Source organism: Papilio machaon, chromosome 19 (genome assembly GCF_912999745.1).
Source record: "Papilio machaon chromosome 19, ilPapMach1.1, whole genome shotgun sequence".
Taxonomy (NCBI): Eukaryota; Metazoa; Arthropoda; class Insecta; order Lepidoptera; family Papilionidae; genus Papilio; species Papilio machaon.
In genome coordinates this window covers 3526115-3544902 of record NC_060004.1, presented here as the reverse complement: position 1 = coordinate 3544902, position 18788 = coordinate 3526115, and the positions used below count along the sequence as shown (strand labels likewise).

General features: G+C 33.2%; 1 protein-coding gene across 2 annotated transcripts in view; it reads left to right on the top strand.

Annotated features, from left to right (window-relative positions):
- The window catches only part of LOC106715143, a 37321-nt gene extending 32657 nt beyond the window's left edge, over window positions 1-4664 (top strand). For both annotated transcript variants that reach the window (XM_045682375.1, XM_045682374.1), the window contains 7 exons: window positions 198-288; window positions 674-790; window positions 1117-1523; window positions 1596-1678; window positions 2255-2490; window positions 4309-4357; window positions 4495-4664. In XM_045682375.1, the coding sequence (XP_045538331.1) occupies window positions 198-288; window positions 674-790; window positions 1117-1523; window positions 1596-1678; window positions 2255-2490; window positions 4309-4357; window positions 4495-4547 (1036 nt within the window). In that variant the 3' untranslated portion in view covers window positions 4548-4664. The remainder of the gene's footprint in view (window positions 1-197; window positions 289-673; window positions 791-1116; window positions 1524-1595; window positions 1679-2254; window positions 2491-4308; window positions 4358-4494) is intronic.
- Window positions 4665-18788: the final 14124 nt, after the last annotated feature.

Below are 18788 nucleotides of genomic sequence, written 5' to 3'. Positions count from 1 at the left end.
AAGTCAAGTGCTAAACCCCTGAGCCACCGGCGTTCTTTTAGCAAATTTACTAAACTAATAATGTTGCTTATACTATGAGGCGCTTGAGTTGGCACGTCGGGTTTGAGAGTACGCATGTTATCGACGTGTCAAATTAAATTCCGGGTACTGGATGTTCCTCAATTACTTCAATTGATTGTGATTATTGTTTGTCACAGTTACAACGTGCCGTACGGACAGGTGGAGATGCAGCAGTATCCGGTCGGTAACGTGCTCGTACCACAACAGATGCCGCATTATCCTATTGGTGTATGTATCAAAGACGTCCTTAATACTTTCCACTACGGAAACGACTGTATTAATATATTGTTAGATATTTGATGCAAAAGTATTTTAAAAGAAATAAATTAACAGCGAAATAGTGAATTTAACTCTACTTCTAAATAATCCTCGCAATAGGATAAACTCAAACCGAACGTAAATAAACAAAAATGTCAGTCGTTCCGCAATGCCGGATGGAAAGAGACTGTCTCGAGCAGCAGCGCACGCTTCCTTATAAATCCTTTTTTTTGTGTGGCTACCCTCAACAGTCCTAACATTTGTGTGGCTACCCTCAACAGTCCTAACAATATTGTTGTGTATCTCTCTTTGAGAGAGACAGAGATTAGCAATATTTATTATGTATTGTGTGCAGTACGGTGAGGCGGTGCCGTGGGGTGTGCAGCCAGCGCAGCCCAAGCTGCTGGTGCAGGAGGTCTACCCGCTCGTCTACCCCAATGTATATCCACAGTACAATGTGGTCTATCCACCGGTAAGCATAATAATATCTAGAAATATAGATTTTGTTGAAAGATATCAACATTTCTTAAATTTAACGCAGATTATAAGCAGGTAATCTTTATCTATATGGAAATATAAGATGTTAAAAAATATTTTAAATTAATGAAGGTTTTCCCGATATTTAATTTCTCAATATTTCGACGAAGAACCGTATTACTTATTTTCGAAGTTTTTCTATGGATGTTTATATTGAGTGTAAAAAGTTTTTCCTACTTTACTTTAAAATAAAGAAAAATGATAATTTATTAAATAAAACACTTCGCACACTGAGTCTTTAGTATCTTAAATATTTTACAGGTGCTCCAGCAGCCATATCCGATATGTCAGCCGATGTACCCAGTCATAGAGAAGCCGAGTGAACCTCCCCGTCGCAACAGTGTTGCCAGCAACCACAGACTGTCAAAACAAACCTCCATTGCTGGTTCCGCGCGTAACACACCTGACGAGAAACCTAAAGACTTTGATGATAAAAACCAACCAAATATACAGAACCCACAAAATAGAGAACCAGCTCGTAATCTAAGTCGACAGAATTCTAATGAAATTGCAGTCAAAATTCAACAAATTAAAGAGCAAATGTCACAACTCAATACACGGGAAAGAGATGATAGGAGTTTTAGAAGAGATGAATGGAAGAGACGGAATAGTGGCAGCGGCATACTGGGCAACTATCCTGTCAATAACTTTAATGGTAGAGTTATGGGGTTAGTATACACTGTTCTAAATAAAAACTATAAAATTTAGTAAACAAATATTTATATATTATTGTTTTGTAGACGACCAGCGGATGAAACTCAGTTGAGTTCAGCTGCACGCGCCATCGTTAATTCTATACGCAGTATGCAAGCCAGGAATAATTGTGAGTTTTTAACTTTAATTAAATAACTATGTATGTAGCGTTCAGTCATGCATTTTAAATTGTATTGCTGCAACCTAATGGGATGAAAAACTGAAAGGTCTAAGTAGATGGCGCTACTGTCAAGAGTGTCTGCATCAGTCGTCTGTTCATTGTCTTATAATTCATTATAGCAAATTTTTTTTTACAAAATATTTCTTTTTTTTTTAATTTTTTCCTTATAAATAATTAATGGACTATCCAAATGAAACTGTTTATTTTTTAATTTTTTTTTGAGTGAAATTTTATGGAAGTCGTTGCTATGACTATAGTCCACAGAGTATATAAAGTTTTTTTTTGTAAATATGTGGTATATTTAGTGCTTCTTTTACTCTTAATCTTGTTGACATCTGTAGACAGCAGAAGGCAGTTTTTCTCCCCATTTCAATATACTATCGGGATTATACTGTGAACTAATACACTAGAACCTTTGTGTATTTATGTAAAAAAATAAAGCCAAGAAAAGGAATTAACGACACTTCATATATATAATAAGTAATAATTCTACTGGGTTATCTATAATTCTTTATCTATATACAGATCATCAGGACGGTCGTCGTACATTCGACTACAGTTCTCAATACCGCACCGAGAGACATGATGGCGCACATCGCGGCCGCAGACATGACAGAGATGACAAGGATAAGCCGGTCTTCAAAAAGGCTGACACCTTCGACGCTAAACCAGATGGAGAGAGGAGATTCGACGGCATACCACGCAATAGGAACTTCAATCCACTACCGTTTCAATACCGGCCGCCGTATTTGCTTAGACAGGTGAGAGTTGAATGTCTCGGCGGGGATATTGCCAAGCCCCAGGCACACTACTCTTCATAATATTTTACAAATTTAATTACCTTTTTTCTATCGTTTTTTTTTATTCCTTTGCGAGCTTTCGCACGCGACTGCGTCCGCGCTAAATTAAACAAAACCGTTATAAGTACCTTAAGTGTTCTTCCAGACTATTTCTACATCTGTGCCAAATTTTATTAGGATTCGTTCAGCCGTTCCCGAGATATCTTCAAACAAACATCCATTCATTTATCTAAACATTCGCATTTAACATATTAGTAAGGTCACAGAAATGTTTCCTTGTCACTACTTACACTTCTAAGGTTTATTAGCACAGGTGGGCACAGTTAATCGAAAAGTTAACTTCGTTAATCGTTAATTCGTTAATTAAAAATTTAACTTCGTTAATCGTTAAAGCGTTAAATTCTCGAAAATTTAACGCAAGTTAAAGTTAATCGTTAACAGTTAACCATACCAAAATTGTACATACTAATTTCACACTTATTGCGGCGACACTTGTTTAAAATATTAATTTGATTATTTTACTTATAAAAATTAATATAAAATTAATTTTCATTAATATAAAAATTAATCGTAATTCTATAAAACATTAGTATTAGAGACAAGTATGAATGCATTAATTTCATTACGAGTGCGGAAAGCCTGTCATTGCAAAGTGTTCCGACAAATATCTACCCGACCCGAGGCGCAGCCGAAGGTGAGGGTTGACAGTTGGCACAAGTTGTAATGACAGTTCCGCCCATGTATTAATTAACTATTTTTAATACAGTTGCGAAAAAATGAAGCAATTTAATATAATAATAAAAACAATAAACTCAACTAACTAAAATGTTTGGAAAATGGCGCCAACCGTAAAAAAATACAAACAGAGATTTTTTTTGTTTTCTTCACCCATTCTGGGTAGGCAAAGGGAACTATGCCCAAACAGTGAAGTCTTCAGTAGATTATTTTTATTGATATGAAATGAAAATGAAATTTAATGAGATGAAATAAAATGAAACCAACCTAATTCATTGAATCAAATCATTAAATCTGATATTGCAACAAATTAGGAGCTTCTTTTTAGAAATATTTGCATGAATCATAAAAACTTCAATGATTTTTTTTTTGTAAAAACTTCGTGGTTGGTTTTTTCTTTTTAATAGACATTATTTTGACAGCTGGGAAAGAGAACGCACGAGTTTGGAAAAGCTAACGAAAAAGCACGAGTAAAAAAGTGTTTTACAGTTGCTCAAAAAGTGGCGTATTGCAGGGACGAAGAGCGTTCGGAATGTGGGCTATTACATACTCGTTATGAAATATACTATTTCGAACCTTCTTTTGATTTTGTCCTGTTGGTCACGTCTTTCCCGGACGCTCTGATGCATCACACTTGCACACGAACTTCACATATACCAATTATCAACTCGTTCGTTCACCATTCGAGTCGCCGACAGTCGCCCAACAGTAGTACAGTAGTTGAACTTACGAGCGTGGCGTGGCGCGTAATTTAAACACAATGACAGCACGTCCCAAGTTTTTAATTTAACGATTAACGGACTTTTATTAACGGAAGTTGAGTTTAACGGAAGTTAACAAAAGCGTTAACACTTTTTGAAGTTAACTTAAAAGTTAATCCGTTAAGCAAAATGTTAACTTCGTTAATTAACGATTAACGGATTAACGAGTTAATGCCCAGCTCTGTTTATTAGTCTATATTATTAGACAATTATTTTCCTTTTAATACATTGAATTATTATTCATCAATAAGCTATTAGATTTTATATTTTTCAATTGTATCAGATGTCACCAGGCGCATGGTGCAGGCGATCACCTGGTCCGGTACATCCAGGTAAATAAATCTCATGTTAATGACATCTATCGTCAAAATACGAAAACATTTTAAAATAAGTTTTCTCGACCTCGCTGGACTAATAGATGGCGCTGTCATCAATATTTGACATTTTAATTTTTCTTTGGCATTTCCAGTATTAGGACATCCGAGGCGGCCACATCCAGACACGAGAAATGGCCGACGTTAAACCAAACAATTTAAATTGACAATCACATACAATAGAATTAACCCATACATACATATCTTTGCCCGTACAGCGGAGTACACGACAAATACAAATTATATATGTATAAAAGTATATAAAACAATCTTATTGTAAAAAATATATTACATAAAAAGTACATCAATATTGTAAACAAAATATATATCTATATATAAATAGTCGTAAAATAAATATTTTTGAAGTCAATAATTAGAGTAGTTGAGTAGAATAATGAATATATATATGAAAATATATTTCCTTGTAATTATATGTTTTAGTCACAGTAGTAATATATAACAGTAATAAATAAACCTTAAAAATGTCGTATAAATTAAAATTGTTACCTTATTTTTTCTAATTTATTTGACAACTGATTAATTTCCTAAATAGTAACTAACGATCTTAAATCCATACATACACTAGTATTTTTTATTACACTAATTTTTGTTATTTACTAAGTGAAATCCGCTGTACGGAATTTTTATTCGGAAATCTTATTTTTCAGTTACTTACAATAACTTTGTATTTTCACAACTTTTAAGTTTGTAATTGAAAAATCTGACATAACATGTTTTTATAAATTTGTTTGGGCAGTGGAAACTCACGGAAAACAATATGGCGGACGTTTAAATACGTTAACTCATAACTGTGTTAAATTACAGAATTAAAATAAAATTATAAAGAAAACATAAATATAGATGTGATTAGATGATTCTTTCCGGCTTCAAATTCTTCGCTGCTCCCGTACAAAATATATGTCTTAGGTTTATATTAAGTAGAAGGAATCTTCGGACATGACAAGATCTCACATAAAACGCGAGCTAGTCATTTTTTTTTAAATAAAACACAATGCGAAGCATTAGACTTAGTGATTTTTTTTTAATTGTTTAGTTTTCGGATGTCCGCAAGCTTCCTTCCGCTGTAACGGACATCGGATCTGTTATTATTCCCTATCTTTTTTTTATAAGGTTTACAGATTAAAAAACGTGAATTAAAACACTATAAGGTGAAGCAAGATTACAAGGTTAATGTATTTTGACAGACGTAGATGTCAGTTGGCTGTCAAATCTGACATTTGACAGGTGTCACGCGGTGTTACCATTATTAGTTTTTAAATTGAATGTTTTAATTCACGTTGCTTATTCTCGTAATGTTTGTTAATTATTTTATAACTAAGTTTATCTCTTACATAAGATAGTTTGTAATTTTGTTAAATCGCAAATGTAAATTTTATCTTTACTTAAGAAATTATTAACTACTGGTTAAATTGTCATCTTCTAAGTAATTTTGGATAAACATTTGCGTTTTAACATCATTTAGGTAACTACGAAGCGGCGTTGTACAATTAAGTTATTTGAAAAATACTTATTTTTCGGTTAAACTTAAAATTTACGTAAATCGTAAGTGTAACTTAAAATATTTTAGGAGTTATTTTTTTCTTGAGTGTTAATAATTATACAATAGCTTTTTAAAATGAAAAATAAATATATAAAACTGTATTGATTTTTTAATTTTGCCGTTGAGTGTTGATTTTATTGACTCTTAAAATATTTTACGCTATTCCTCAACTGTGGTACAATACGTTGATTTAAAAACAACAAGAAATAACTCGTGCATAGTAGTCGGTTGCTTGGTGTTTTGTATGAATGTATCCACATCTGGTATCTTCTTTATTACAGAGATTTAGTCACTGAGAACAGAATAAAAACTGTTTGTCTGTTTTAATAACATGCCTAACAGTAACTATTGTTCTTATTGACAGTGCCACTATGTCAATGTCACATGTCCTTGAATGTTAGTTACAGTCTTAATGTCGATAATTGACACTGAATGTGTATCAGTTGACATTTTCATAATTCATTGATATTGAGTTGTGACAATATCAATCAGTTCCCGCTCATATAGTCAACTTAAGATATTAGTGGCAGTGGCACTGTCAATGTCACTCTTTAGTCATTCTCAACGTCAGTGTCAAACGCAACATTGACCTATGCAAGAGATCGTGATTCTTTCATGTCTTACATGTTTGTCTTATGAAGTACGAGCTGATCCGGCTTTTATTATTAATATGCAAACACCAAGATACATCAAAATATTTGTTTTAATAGTAGATTTTTGAATATCGATTTCCCGGAATAAATTCAAATTAAATAATTCATAGACAAATTGACTAACCATTACTCTGACTTGTCAACTACATTTGATGGGATAGTTATTATACTTGAGGTTTTCTTTTATTGTTAATTGATTTATATTGGTGTTTGTAATGTTAATGAAAGTTGTGACGTCAGTACTTACAAGTAAACAACGTGCGCCGTTTCTGGCCGAGTCGTGACATGAATGCAAGATGATGTCCCTTAGATTGTATAATTTATATGGAAGTTTATTGTAACTTGTAGAGTATATCGTTGTTAATATTAAAGATTTTAGCCTATAAACAATGTGTTTTATTTTAAACACCTTTGTACTGTTGTTCACTTCCTTGAAAGAAAATAAAAATAGATATTATTAAACGGTTTATGTCTATTTAAACATAGCAAAATCTATAATTTTTTTGTCCTCAAATACTAATATCGAAAAGATAAAGATTCTTAAAAGGTTTATTGAAAGACGTACAGATTTGCAAGTATTATTAAAATAGACCCCAAATCATACTATTTTTTATATACAGTTGACGTGGGGGGCCTTCAAGAGTAGAGTGAATAGGCAGTTACTAATCTTGTACGTACCTAGGGTTGCCAGGTCGCCAAACCTACTAGCCGGACAGATCAGCCAGTTTGGCCGGACATTTGGGCAGAAAGGTCGGACACACCCTATATTATTTAGAATTTTGTCTCAATATTAATAGGTACAATCTTGTTTGGGAAATGTGAAAAGCCTTACAAAAACCGGAAACCGAATGTTCGGCTTTATCCGGACGCCTGGCAACGCTATACGTGCCATCTTTTCGATCACATCATCACTTAACATCAGGTGGGATCGTGGTCAAATGATGTCTTATTCACTATTAAAGAAAAATGTACGTATAGGTATGGAAATATATTCACAAACATATAAAGAACTATAAAAAAGAGTACATAAATAAAACTATTAAAATAAACCTATTCTCTATTTATAATAGCGATAGCAAGCTAGATACGCTATTATGGTCACATATTTGCTCGATAAAATAATAAGTGAACCATAAATACGGTGATATAAAAGATTTTATATCGTCAAAGCTCCGCATATAAACCTTTAATAATGCTATTAATTACCCATTTCTATATTCTTGAGCGAGCTAACGATGTCATCATATTTAATTACAAGATTAGGCTATAAATCTCCACAGACTACAGGGGATGAGATGTTTAGGTTATTTAACTTGTCGGAATTTTTTTCCTGGATATAAAATCTTATAATTTTTATACAATATTTTGAAAAGTAACATAACAAGCGATATGCTAGTAACCGACAAGAATATGATCCTAAGGGCGTACATTTATCTTTACGTAAATCCAGAAGGACAATGGAAATAAGAATTTTTTGTTTTTAATTTTTTACTTCATCTTAAATTCGTATATACTAAAATTTATAGCATGCAAAATAAAGAAACTTGCAAAAATTATAAAACAAAAAGTAATCACAGGAAACAAAAATTAAATCACTCTCAATACGTCCCTTGCCGCTCATCGAGGACAACAGAGAGTTGATTAGCGATGCCGACTCTACCGTCCTTTTCTCTCACGTTACTGAAAATAGTCTATCTCTCACGTACTCGACAGTAGCTCTACCGCAGCCATTGTTGATGCCGCGAAATCTTGGATCCATTTACGAAATATGTTTTTATATGCCAATATGAATATATTAATTAAATTATAATGTAATTCCAGAGCTTTTTGTATATAAAAGCTTGTCAATTACAATGCGCATAATTTAACATTCACATTTCGATTCTACGATAGTTATTACAATGATAGTACAAACAATATGTATACCACATATTTACATTTAGTCTAGATCATACTGGCAACATTTCAAACTATTAAAAATGATGAGATTTTTAACAGATGCACGGTAAAGTTTTCAGTGAAATGATCAAGAGAGTAGTTATTAATTCTTAGTCTAATTAGCGTTACTTTAAAAATTAACTGTGTAGAATTTAATTAAACTTCAAATTCAGTCATCAGAGAAACCGTATTCGCGACCACCTACTAATTTAAACTGATTGCCTATACTTAAGTATACTATGTTGCGTGCGTCACCGTCTTTAATTAGTTCTTCTCGACGTCTCTTGTACAGTCAAGAAGTTTTGTTTTTTATGTTAACAAAAAGGCAGTCACTATTCTCTGTGCAATTTGGTTGTTAGAAATTTTACTGAAAACTTTACTTGGATGATCTAAATTTCGTTTAAAATAAAGTATTGATCTTTAGTAACCTTTCAGTAAAAATCTAACTCAACATACTAACTTTCTGTACCTTTACAACTACAGCACTAATATATTTCACACTTTAAAATCAACCTTTAATTTGCTTTTAGTACAGAAAATTTTACAACTGTAGATATTAAAAAAAAATTTTTGAAAAATACTGTCAATTTCATTTTAACGTCTCTTAGACTATATGCAACATACGTATAAGCGCCGTTCCAGTACGTCGTCGCTCGACGCTTAATTGCAATAATTAGTGAAAATGGGCACTTATTGCAGTCGACGCGCGGAATTGCCAGTCTTTGCCTGATAAATGGATCTTCGCCTGTCTTTTAGGGTGTGAAGACACTTTAAAGGGATCTTTAAGTTGTTTTTCTTTTTAATTTCGGTAGATACAAGTGACTGAAAACCTTATACAATTTTCTTGATAAAACTTAAGAATTCATAGGTTTACTTAAATGTTGAAACTAAGTATTGACAAAGTTAAATTAGTTGAACGAATGTAAAACCACTGGTTATAAATATCCACTATCCACTGATAAGATATAAATATGATTTATATGTAGTAAAAATCGTCAGCTTTTTTGTATTACCATTAAAACTCTACGTTATCAATAATTAAAAATATATAACAAAACCAAAAAAGCGAAGCCTACCTTTACAACACATGACATAAAATTACCAGAATTAATAAAAATACGAACAAAAAAATTTAATTAATATTACTCGTTTCGAGTTCGGCCCTGTACTCCATCCAATTAGCGATCAGATTAAAGATATGCCGGGGGAGCCATTACCCGGCGAATTACGCTCCACGGCCGCCCGCGCCACCCCCCACCTCCCCCCGACCCAGCACACCAAGCGTCACAAGTCACGAGCTTTCCTCAAGACATTTGAAAAAAAACAAACTTTTCGAAACAGTCCAAAGAGGTCTCGTAAGAAATGTGATATTTTTGTCAGATTGGCCGTTTTTATTTTAACTCAGCACGCAGCTGAGTCAAATTGTGGTTGCATTATTGCGTCAAAAGCATGCCATCAATATGAGCTGTATCATGGGAAAGTGCGCTTCAAATTACACTATTGAACTTTGGTACTTAACATCAAGTATATAATTTTCTTTCATAATGTGTATAAAAGAAGATGTAAATTAACTAAACTTGTAGTCAAATTAATTAAACACAAATTATGTATTAACTTAATATGGAATTAATTAAAGAAAAAGGTCAATAGGGTTTCATTATATTTTTTTAATTTTTGTTTATAAACTTTATTAATTTAGTGGACCTCATTGCTCTTATGCCTTAGGCCAGGCGGCAACTCTCTCAGTTTCATCCCCGGCTAATTGTTTTAATCGCACCCACTTACCTATCGTTATGTATTGTTGTACGATCCGCTTTATATACATCAGTGTGTACGCACCCTTATATCTTGAGGTCTGCCGTCTACTCACTTCTTTACTGCTATAAATGAAAACTCAAAGGAAATTAATCTGTCTCTGATATTTTTTTTTGCATTCATGAGCTTTATCTTGTATGAATTATCTTACTAATATTATAAATGAGAATGTTAAGATGGATGGATAGATGTTGGTTGGAAGGTATCTCCGAAACGGCTAAACGAATCTTGATGAAATTTGGCACACACGTAGAACATAGCCTGGAAGAACACATAGGCTTAATTACTTTTTTAAGTCGCGCGGACGGAGTCGCGGCGACAGCTTGTATAATAAATGGAAACATGTCATGTTTTCTCATCTTTTTAAACATAATCTGAGAGATGACGATATATTTTATAAAAATTTTTCGGCTATAAAAACTGATGTCAAGACATTAGGATCTTTTGTCGGTGAAGTTTCAATGATGACCTGGTATCGAATTTTTACATCGACACTGGAACATTTCTCAAGTAAAAAGATCAATCGTCTTTTATTATTTACAACTGGACGATAACTATGCCGTCTTTTGTTATATGGTCGATGACGTCATCGTATCATTTTGTAACAAAATATCGTAATCAAAACAATTTACTAACACGCGTTATCTGTTACTGGGATATACAGTAGCACTTAGTGTCCATTAGCACTTAGTGTGTGATAGTATTTCCCGGCTTACTTCATTATATGGTATTAGATATATCGAAATAAACTCAACGCTATATTGGATCGAGCTTCAACCGAAAATTAACTATTGTAGCATCTGGTAACGATTGCCAAAACGTTTCTTTTTTGTAACAATGAACTTTTTTGTGATTAACAGCGTATAAATCTAAACTTTTAGTGTAATTAAACTACATTGCAACGCATTCAGTAGTTGGTTTTATGACTTTAAAAGACAGAGGCTTGAGCAGAAAATTTATTAACTAGTTTAAAACTAAATCAGCGACACCTCATCTAACTAATATTATAAATGCGAATGTTTAGATGGATAGATGGATGGATGGATTTTTGTTTGAAGATATCTCCAGAATGAATGAACGGAACTTGTTAAAATTTGGCATAGATGTAGAACATAGTATGGAAAAACAAATAGACCATGTTTTTAATTCCGCGCGGACGGAGTAGCGGGCGACAACTAGTAATTGATAATTAAAGTTTTTTTTGTTTTGTTCAAAAATACTAGAACGTGACAAACAAACAGTGCCATACCGAATATGTATATCAAGAGATTATGAATATATCTCATTGCGGTAGCCACTGTTTACCTTCACTTAGCGTCACTTACTGTCAATTATGCAACGTTGATAAAGCGATAAAATATTAAAAGCGCAAGCGGAAAAAACAACTGTTAGAGAACTACCGAAATTATTTTTAGATATTCAGAATTTAATAATAATACATAGACAGAAACTACATAATCATAATAGTCTTATGTATTATGTAGTTTCTGTCCATGTTGGTTATTTAAATAACCGCAATGTCTCAAGACAGAAGTATTTTTCTGGAATACTTTCGACCTTATTCTTTAATTGATATCTAAGTGTGTTGCTTAGTATGGATTTATTAAATGAGAAAATACACGCTACATGATGTCTTAAGTAACCTTTGAATGTGGCAGTCGGATACGAAAAGCAATAGACGTAGTTAACTTGATTGCGTGAATATAATTTTTTGTACACTTTACGCATATTCGATGATTACGTGGTAACTTTTTAAGTTGTTACTGGCTACAGCAGCAGATTTAGTTAATAATACCTAATAATAAGATAATGATACTAACTTTGATTGAATGATTTACACGGGTTGGCGTAATTTGTGCAGGTACCTAATCATGCAACTGATGATTTTTTTATCATGTCACATGCAAACGAGGATCACACTCTATAAAAACGAGAAAATATTAATTAAAAGTCTTTATAAATATCTATCTATGTATCAATTAATAATTAATAATTAATTTTAAATTTCGATGCAGTTTGGAATATCTGCATTACCCATAAACAACGTTTTATCGTAAGTTTTCTTGAAGTTTTTACAATTGATATCAAACCTTTACTGTACGGAATTTGAAAGTGTGGGAAATAGCAATAAAAATAATAATTAAATATTTATTCAAGATAAGTAAGTGCGTATATTATTGCACTATGAATTTGCTTGTATTTGAATACACTAGAAATCATTTAAAACGCTATATTGATTTTTAGGTGCCTGTAATTCACCAACCTGTTACTGTCAGAATTAATCTATGTGTTTACTTTGAACTGTGTTGACCAAACGGACAACTGTAATATGAGACTTGTCCTAATAAATTAATTTGTTAAAATTTTTACAAGAAAATTTATTAACAAGGTGAACAAAGTAAGTATCCAAGGACTTCGCAGGATTTCATTACTTAAAAAATTATATAGATATGAATATATTTGAATTTAAGCATTACTTATATTTAGGGGACAAATAAATGTTGTTTAAAACAGTATTATGTTTTGAAATAAAAAAGTATGAGTGGTTACTTAGATTCAACATTTAATAGAATGAAGTCTACGTCCCCTTCAGTTTCACGGCACAAACTCAACAAAACCAAATAAGACTGGATTTTTATTGAAATACACCAAGATACTATAATATTTGAATTCTCAAAAGAGTGACTAATAATTTAAAATCTCATACAATGATTTAACAGATATAGTAAAAGATTGATTCATAATTTAATTATATTCCTGCCTATTAAACGAGCATGCATGCACATATTTAGTGAACGTAAATCAGCGTATATTTTGTTTGGATTTGATTCATTTGAAATCAGACTATCCGAGACGTTATCAGCGAAGATGCGTCTCCTACCCAGTCGCGTGTGAACGTCCGCGGTCGACTTTATCGCCGTATTTTGCCAAAACACACAAACAAACACGCAGAGAGTCAACATATTATGGCTTCGATAAGCTATGTTGCTGTGGGAAAGTACTTCATAATTATTCCTATACACAAATATTAAGTGAGTGAAAAGTTTGCATCGTTCTCTTTAGAGGAAACTATAATAAATACTTATACTGCAGAATACGTTTAATCGTTGTTAATAGCCTACATGGATGAAAAAAGATGTAATAAATATTTGTATAATAACCGGCAGGATGTAAACCAAAATCAAGGATGGTACTAAAGTTTTTGTGGAATTTTCATAGAGTGCCACATTGCTTAAATCTTTGTATGTGTAGAGTGTACCTACCTAGTCTTTTTTAAACAAGTACGTTTTGTTAAGTTAAATTAAGTTAATCATGAAATTTTCCCATATAAAATACTCTTAAGTCCTTTGTCGACCTAAGTTATGCTAAGAGTAAATTTTACTCAGTAAAACTTACATATTTTGTTTAATTTTAGTAAATATAAATGAAGATCTTATGGCGAGCCAACCAGAAAACCAAAGAGCAAATAATCATATCCTCATTTTATCTGACACGAATGTCCACCAACAAGTTAAATAATGTCGTAAAGAGCGACATTACGTTATCATCAGATAATGCCATCTCACAACATCCATCTCACCGTTCACAATCACACCGTTAATTTATGAATCATCGACGCGCTTGACACATGTCTAAGATGGCGTCCGTTCATCTGACACCTGTCAAAGATAACGTCAGTTAAGTGTGAATTATTTGCTTTTTAAAAGAATCCTTATCTCCTAGATTTGTGGGATTTTAGATAATCAATAAATAATGTTAGTATTTTATTAGAAATTTGAAATACTTGTACCTTTTTTATCATAAGGTGGCAAACGAGCGAGCCCATAGACATCCGCAATTTCAGATGCGTTACCTACCTGTAATCGAGAGGTCCCCTACTCACGAATATATTCTCTTCCTACGCATAGAAAAAGAATATTTCTCGTAGGGTAGAGCGGGGCTAGTTGAGCATAGGGGCAAGTTGGGCAATCGAAATATCTCGCAAATTATTCACTGTACGCATAAGCTTTGTATGGCGAAAAGAAAGAGTTTCGGGAGGGATAATCACCACGCGTTCGCTAATGGTGGCTGGACGAACGCGTGAAACACCAGAGCGTTTTGTTTATTTTGTGACCAAAAAGTAAATACGTCGTTTATCGCAACTTTTCGTCTGTATTAGTCAATTGTTGAATGTTTTCAACCAGGTAAGTATTAATCTTCTATAGAGTTATTGTACTTTTGATATGTAAAGAGATTCTGGGTACAATTCTTACGATTTATTTATAAAGACGCTTTGATTTTAAAATTCCGGGTTGGGGTTAGTTGAGCTATAGTTGCTCAACTTACCATACGACGAAACAACCCGGGGAAAACCCTCACTATTTATGATAAACCATAAATAGTGGCTAATTCGTTGCCGTCTGTTCAAACAAGTATAAATATTGTTAACGGTTTCCAAAAGACAGGCTTTTTCCCGTATAATGCAAACGTTTTTGTTGAGGATGAGTTTTCTCCATCATTTGTAATCGATCGTTCTGAACCAGAAACTATCGAGTCGGAAAAAGATCATCCAGCGCAAGCTGTGGTGTCCAGTACTGATCCTAGTCCCACTCCCTGTGCCTCAACCAGTGAAGCTGAACCCGAAGCTTGTCCAAGCAACAAATAATGAAACGAGACGACCTTTGTCCAGTATTTTCCCCGGAAATTGTACGACCATACTCAAAGGCTGGTTCTAGAGAAGCAGATAAGACTAACAGAAGAAAGGAAAGCTGCAATACTAACATACTTATTTAGTTGCTAAAATCTTATTATTTTTTTTAAGATATCTAAGTCTGATTTTAAACAAAAATACTGAATTTAATCCTGAAGTTAGTCTTAAGATTCGTTGATGTTTTGTTTATTCTATTTTCAGTTTATTATCCAAAGAAAATTATTCTAAGTTTTTGTTGTTCTGTCACTAAAAGACTATTAATAAAGAGCTGATTGTCAAACACGTATTTTACTTCATCTCTAGTTAACATTGAACTCATAGTTTGGTTAGACATTCTTAGTGCTCAACTTGCCCCATACCCTTGCTCAACTTACCTCACCTATGGGGTACATTGAGCATACTTGACTTTCCGCATTTAAACAGCTGTAGCTCTTAAAATCGACTTGCTACAAAAAATTACTATGAACACTTTTGCTAAGGGATAAATGACTAATCCATCAAGCCGCATTACAACTCATTGAGACTTATCATTGAGGAGCTACATCCGCTCAAGTGAAAAATTGCTCAACTAACCCCGCCCTACCCTACCTATGCATTCCCGTCTAATCCACTTCCCCTTCCCATCCTTTCGTAATAAGAAGAGGGTGGGAAGGGAAAGAGGACTAAAGTTACGGCTCCGGCACCACACTCATCGGAAGAAACGCGGAATTGCTTCCACTTCACGCCTATCCTTTGTGTAGTCGTGGTATTTCACCAGGAGAGCCGACTCATTTGTGCAACAGATGTTGTTGTTGGTGCTGGCCTCTACGCCTGTTAAATCCCATAAGTATATATTCAAAATTATATTGTTCCAATTCGCTTTTGTGTTCATACATTTCTCCCTTGATCTGTATTTTTTCTGTTTGTGGTGAAATTAAACTTGTATAGGCGTCCAATTTTTTTCTTAAACACGCGTAAGTATACGAATCTCAAATCAGAATAAGTTACAGAAAAAATGCTTACATTTGTTCCCCTTGTGCCACGCATAATAAATAAAAACACTGCAACAAGGGTGCATACTTTAAGAACAGAAACACTTCCCTAAGACTTTAGACTTCTCTTACTACAAATAGACACTATCTATTATTCTTTTACTTATTTTTCTGGGACCGGTCTTCAATTACCGTCGAAAATACGCTGGAGTAGAGTAAATAACTTTTTAATGCACTTAGGACAGGAATCATCATCATCAGCTTACTATACTTCTCCACTGAGAGCCTCGGAGCCTACTCAAGTTAGCATTGACTAGGCCATAGTCAACCACACTGGCCCAGTGACTGTTTGTTGACTTCACACATATCTTTAAATGTCCTCGTAGAAATGTGCAGGTTGCATCACAATGTTTTTCTTTACCGTCAGAACGTACATATATGTAAATCGAAAAGGACATTGGTACATGGCGGGATTCGACTCAGGACTTGCATATTACAAGTCAAGTGCTTAAACCCTGAGCCACCGACGCTCTCAGGACAGGCATACTCGAATTTTTTTTACGATATATGGTTGGAAAAGATCTAACAAAATTAGACAATTATTATAGATGGGTCGTGTATTGCATGCCCTTTTAAAGGACTTAACTTTGGTATATGGGTGCAATGCAACTTGGGTGCAATGCAAAATATACCTACTACAGAATGTCTTTATACACAACGTTCACAGCGTTCACATTAGAAACCTTTAAATTTATCAGTGTTTCTCTACTATATTATGCATTTATTATACATACAAACCTTCCTTAAGAATCACTCTATCTATTAAAAAAAACCGCGTCAAAATCCGTTGCGTAGTTTTAAAGATCTAAGCATACATACGGACATACAGCGAAAGCGACTTTGTTTTATACTATGTATTGATAATTACAAAATTTATATTTAATCAAAAATTAAAATTAAAAAAATGTCACATTTAATTTTATACATTATTCAACACCCTCTGACTTATTTCATCTAACAAATGGAATAGAATTAATTTGGGCCTCTCCAAGCAATTTGGGAAACATTATAATCGTATTTAAACGTCAAGAGTCCAATTTGCGCGCGAAACTTTGTCCATAAATAACGTCCGCCATGTTGTTTTTGCGTTAGGAGCCACTGAGGCTGTACTCTGTCACGCTTTTACTGTCTACTTATCTTTTTATTTCATCGGATACGTTATACAGGGTTACTGCTATAACTCTTCATAATTGACGTATTCCTTATCTTTTACATAATTTTTCATGCGTATATAACATACGAATACTTGATCCGTAGGTACCTATATAGGTATAATTCATATGATGTTTACATCCATTAAGACGCTTTTTGTTGCTGGATTTCGATAAATTTGTAAAGGCTCTATTAGCATTATTTTTCTACTATAACTAATGCACGTAAACAGTCTACAATTATAATTTTACAGTAGAATGGCACAAATCCTGTCGCAAGAATCAAGAATTCAAAGTCTATTCGCCGAGGTATAGTAGAGATTGTTGGAATTTTTATTTATAATCAAAAGGGTCTTACTTTATAAGGATAAAATACTTAGACTTATAATAAAGTCATAAGTTAAATAAAACATGAACATAATAGTTCAAAATATTTACAGAAACAAGTGTTACTACGAGTACAAAGCAATCTATTTAATTCGTTCGGCGGCAACTGCATTCGGAAGTTATTCATCGCTGGAAGTCAAACCTATAAATATGTCAAAGAAAAACCCTACATCTCTCTGTCTTTGTTGTAAAGCAAAGTATCCTGCCATCTTTATCTGCCGTTGGCGCTATTGGCTTGAAAACTTCTCGTTCCGCCCCTCATTATAGAGACAATGGAGTGAGAAAAAAGAAATAAAATATACCCATCCCTGTCTACCGGCTGCGTTCAGAAAACGTGTGCAAACGTTGTTTTAAGTAGAAATTTCTTCGCCTAATGAAATTATTTGATTACTAGAATTCGCGAGCGCCGTATGAATTTGATTGTGAACAGCTTGTAAGGATTTATGGAGATTTTACATCTTGAATTTATTTATACGTGTGTCTTTAATGAATTGAGCGGGTAATATAAATTTACGATTTATAAAATGGAATAACTTTTAATATTTCAGGGATACGACTTGTAATATATTTCTTATCTTAGTTAAAAAAAATCTGGTTTATAGCAGATCTGCCACTGATTTTTTTAAATTGTATACCGAAATTGTAAAAGTTTCAGTATTCAATTAAAAAAATCAGTAATAAAATATTTAATTTTCAATTGATTGTATATTTTAACTTTGTCGTATTCTGAGCTATTATTCGTATAAAAACTCTTTTACTTAAGTATATTTCGTAAACATACTTTTGTTTAAAAAAAACTAAACCTTTATGTAAAATGTTGTAATAATCGACTCAACTCTAACCCGAACTAAAAAGAACTCGAATTGAAATTTTGAACTAAATTAAGTACTGGAACATTTTGATATCAATTGATTTTTATGAAAAGTTGAAGTCATAAGCTTAATAATTATTAGGAAAAAGTAAACGTAAAGTACTCAAAATAACTTAAGTTTTATTGTAACAAATAATAGTAAATTTTCCGTGCAATTATTTTCCGTACAAATGGCAATTAAAACGGTAAACGAAAGCTCTAAAGTGTTCAAAGTCCAAACAATGCGGAATCCAGTATCGCGGTTAAAACCAGTACTCAGCTAAGTCATGAAGCCACTCGTACGGAAACATCA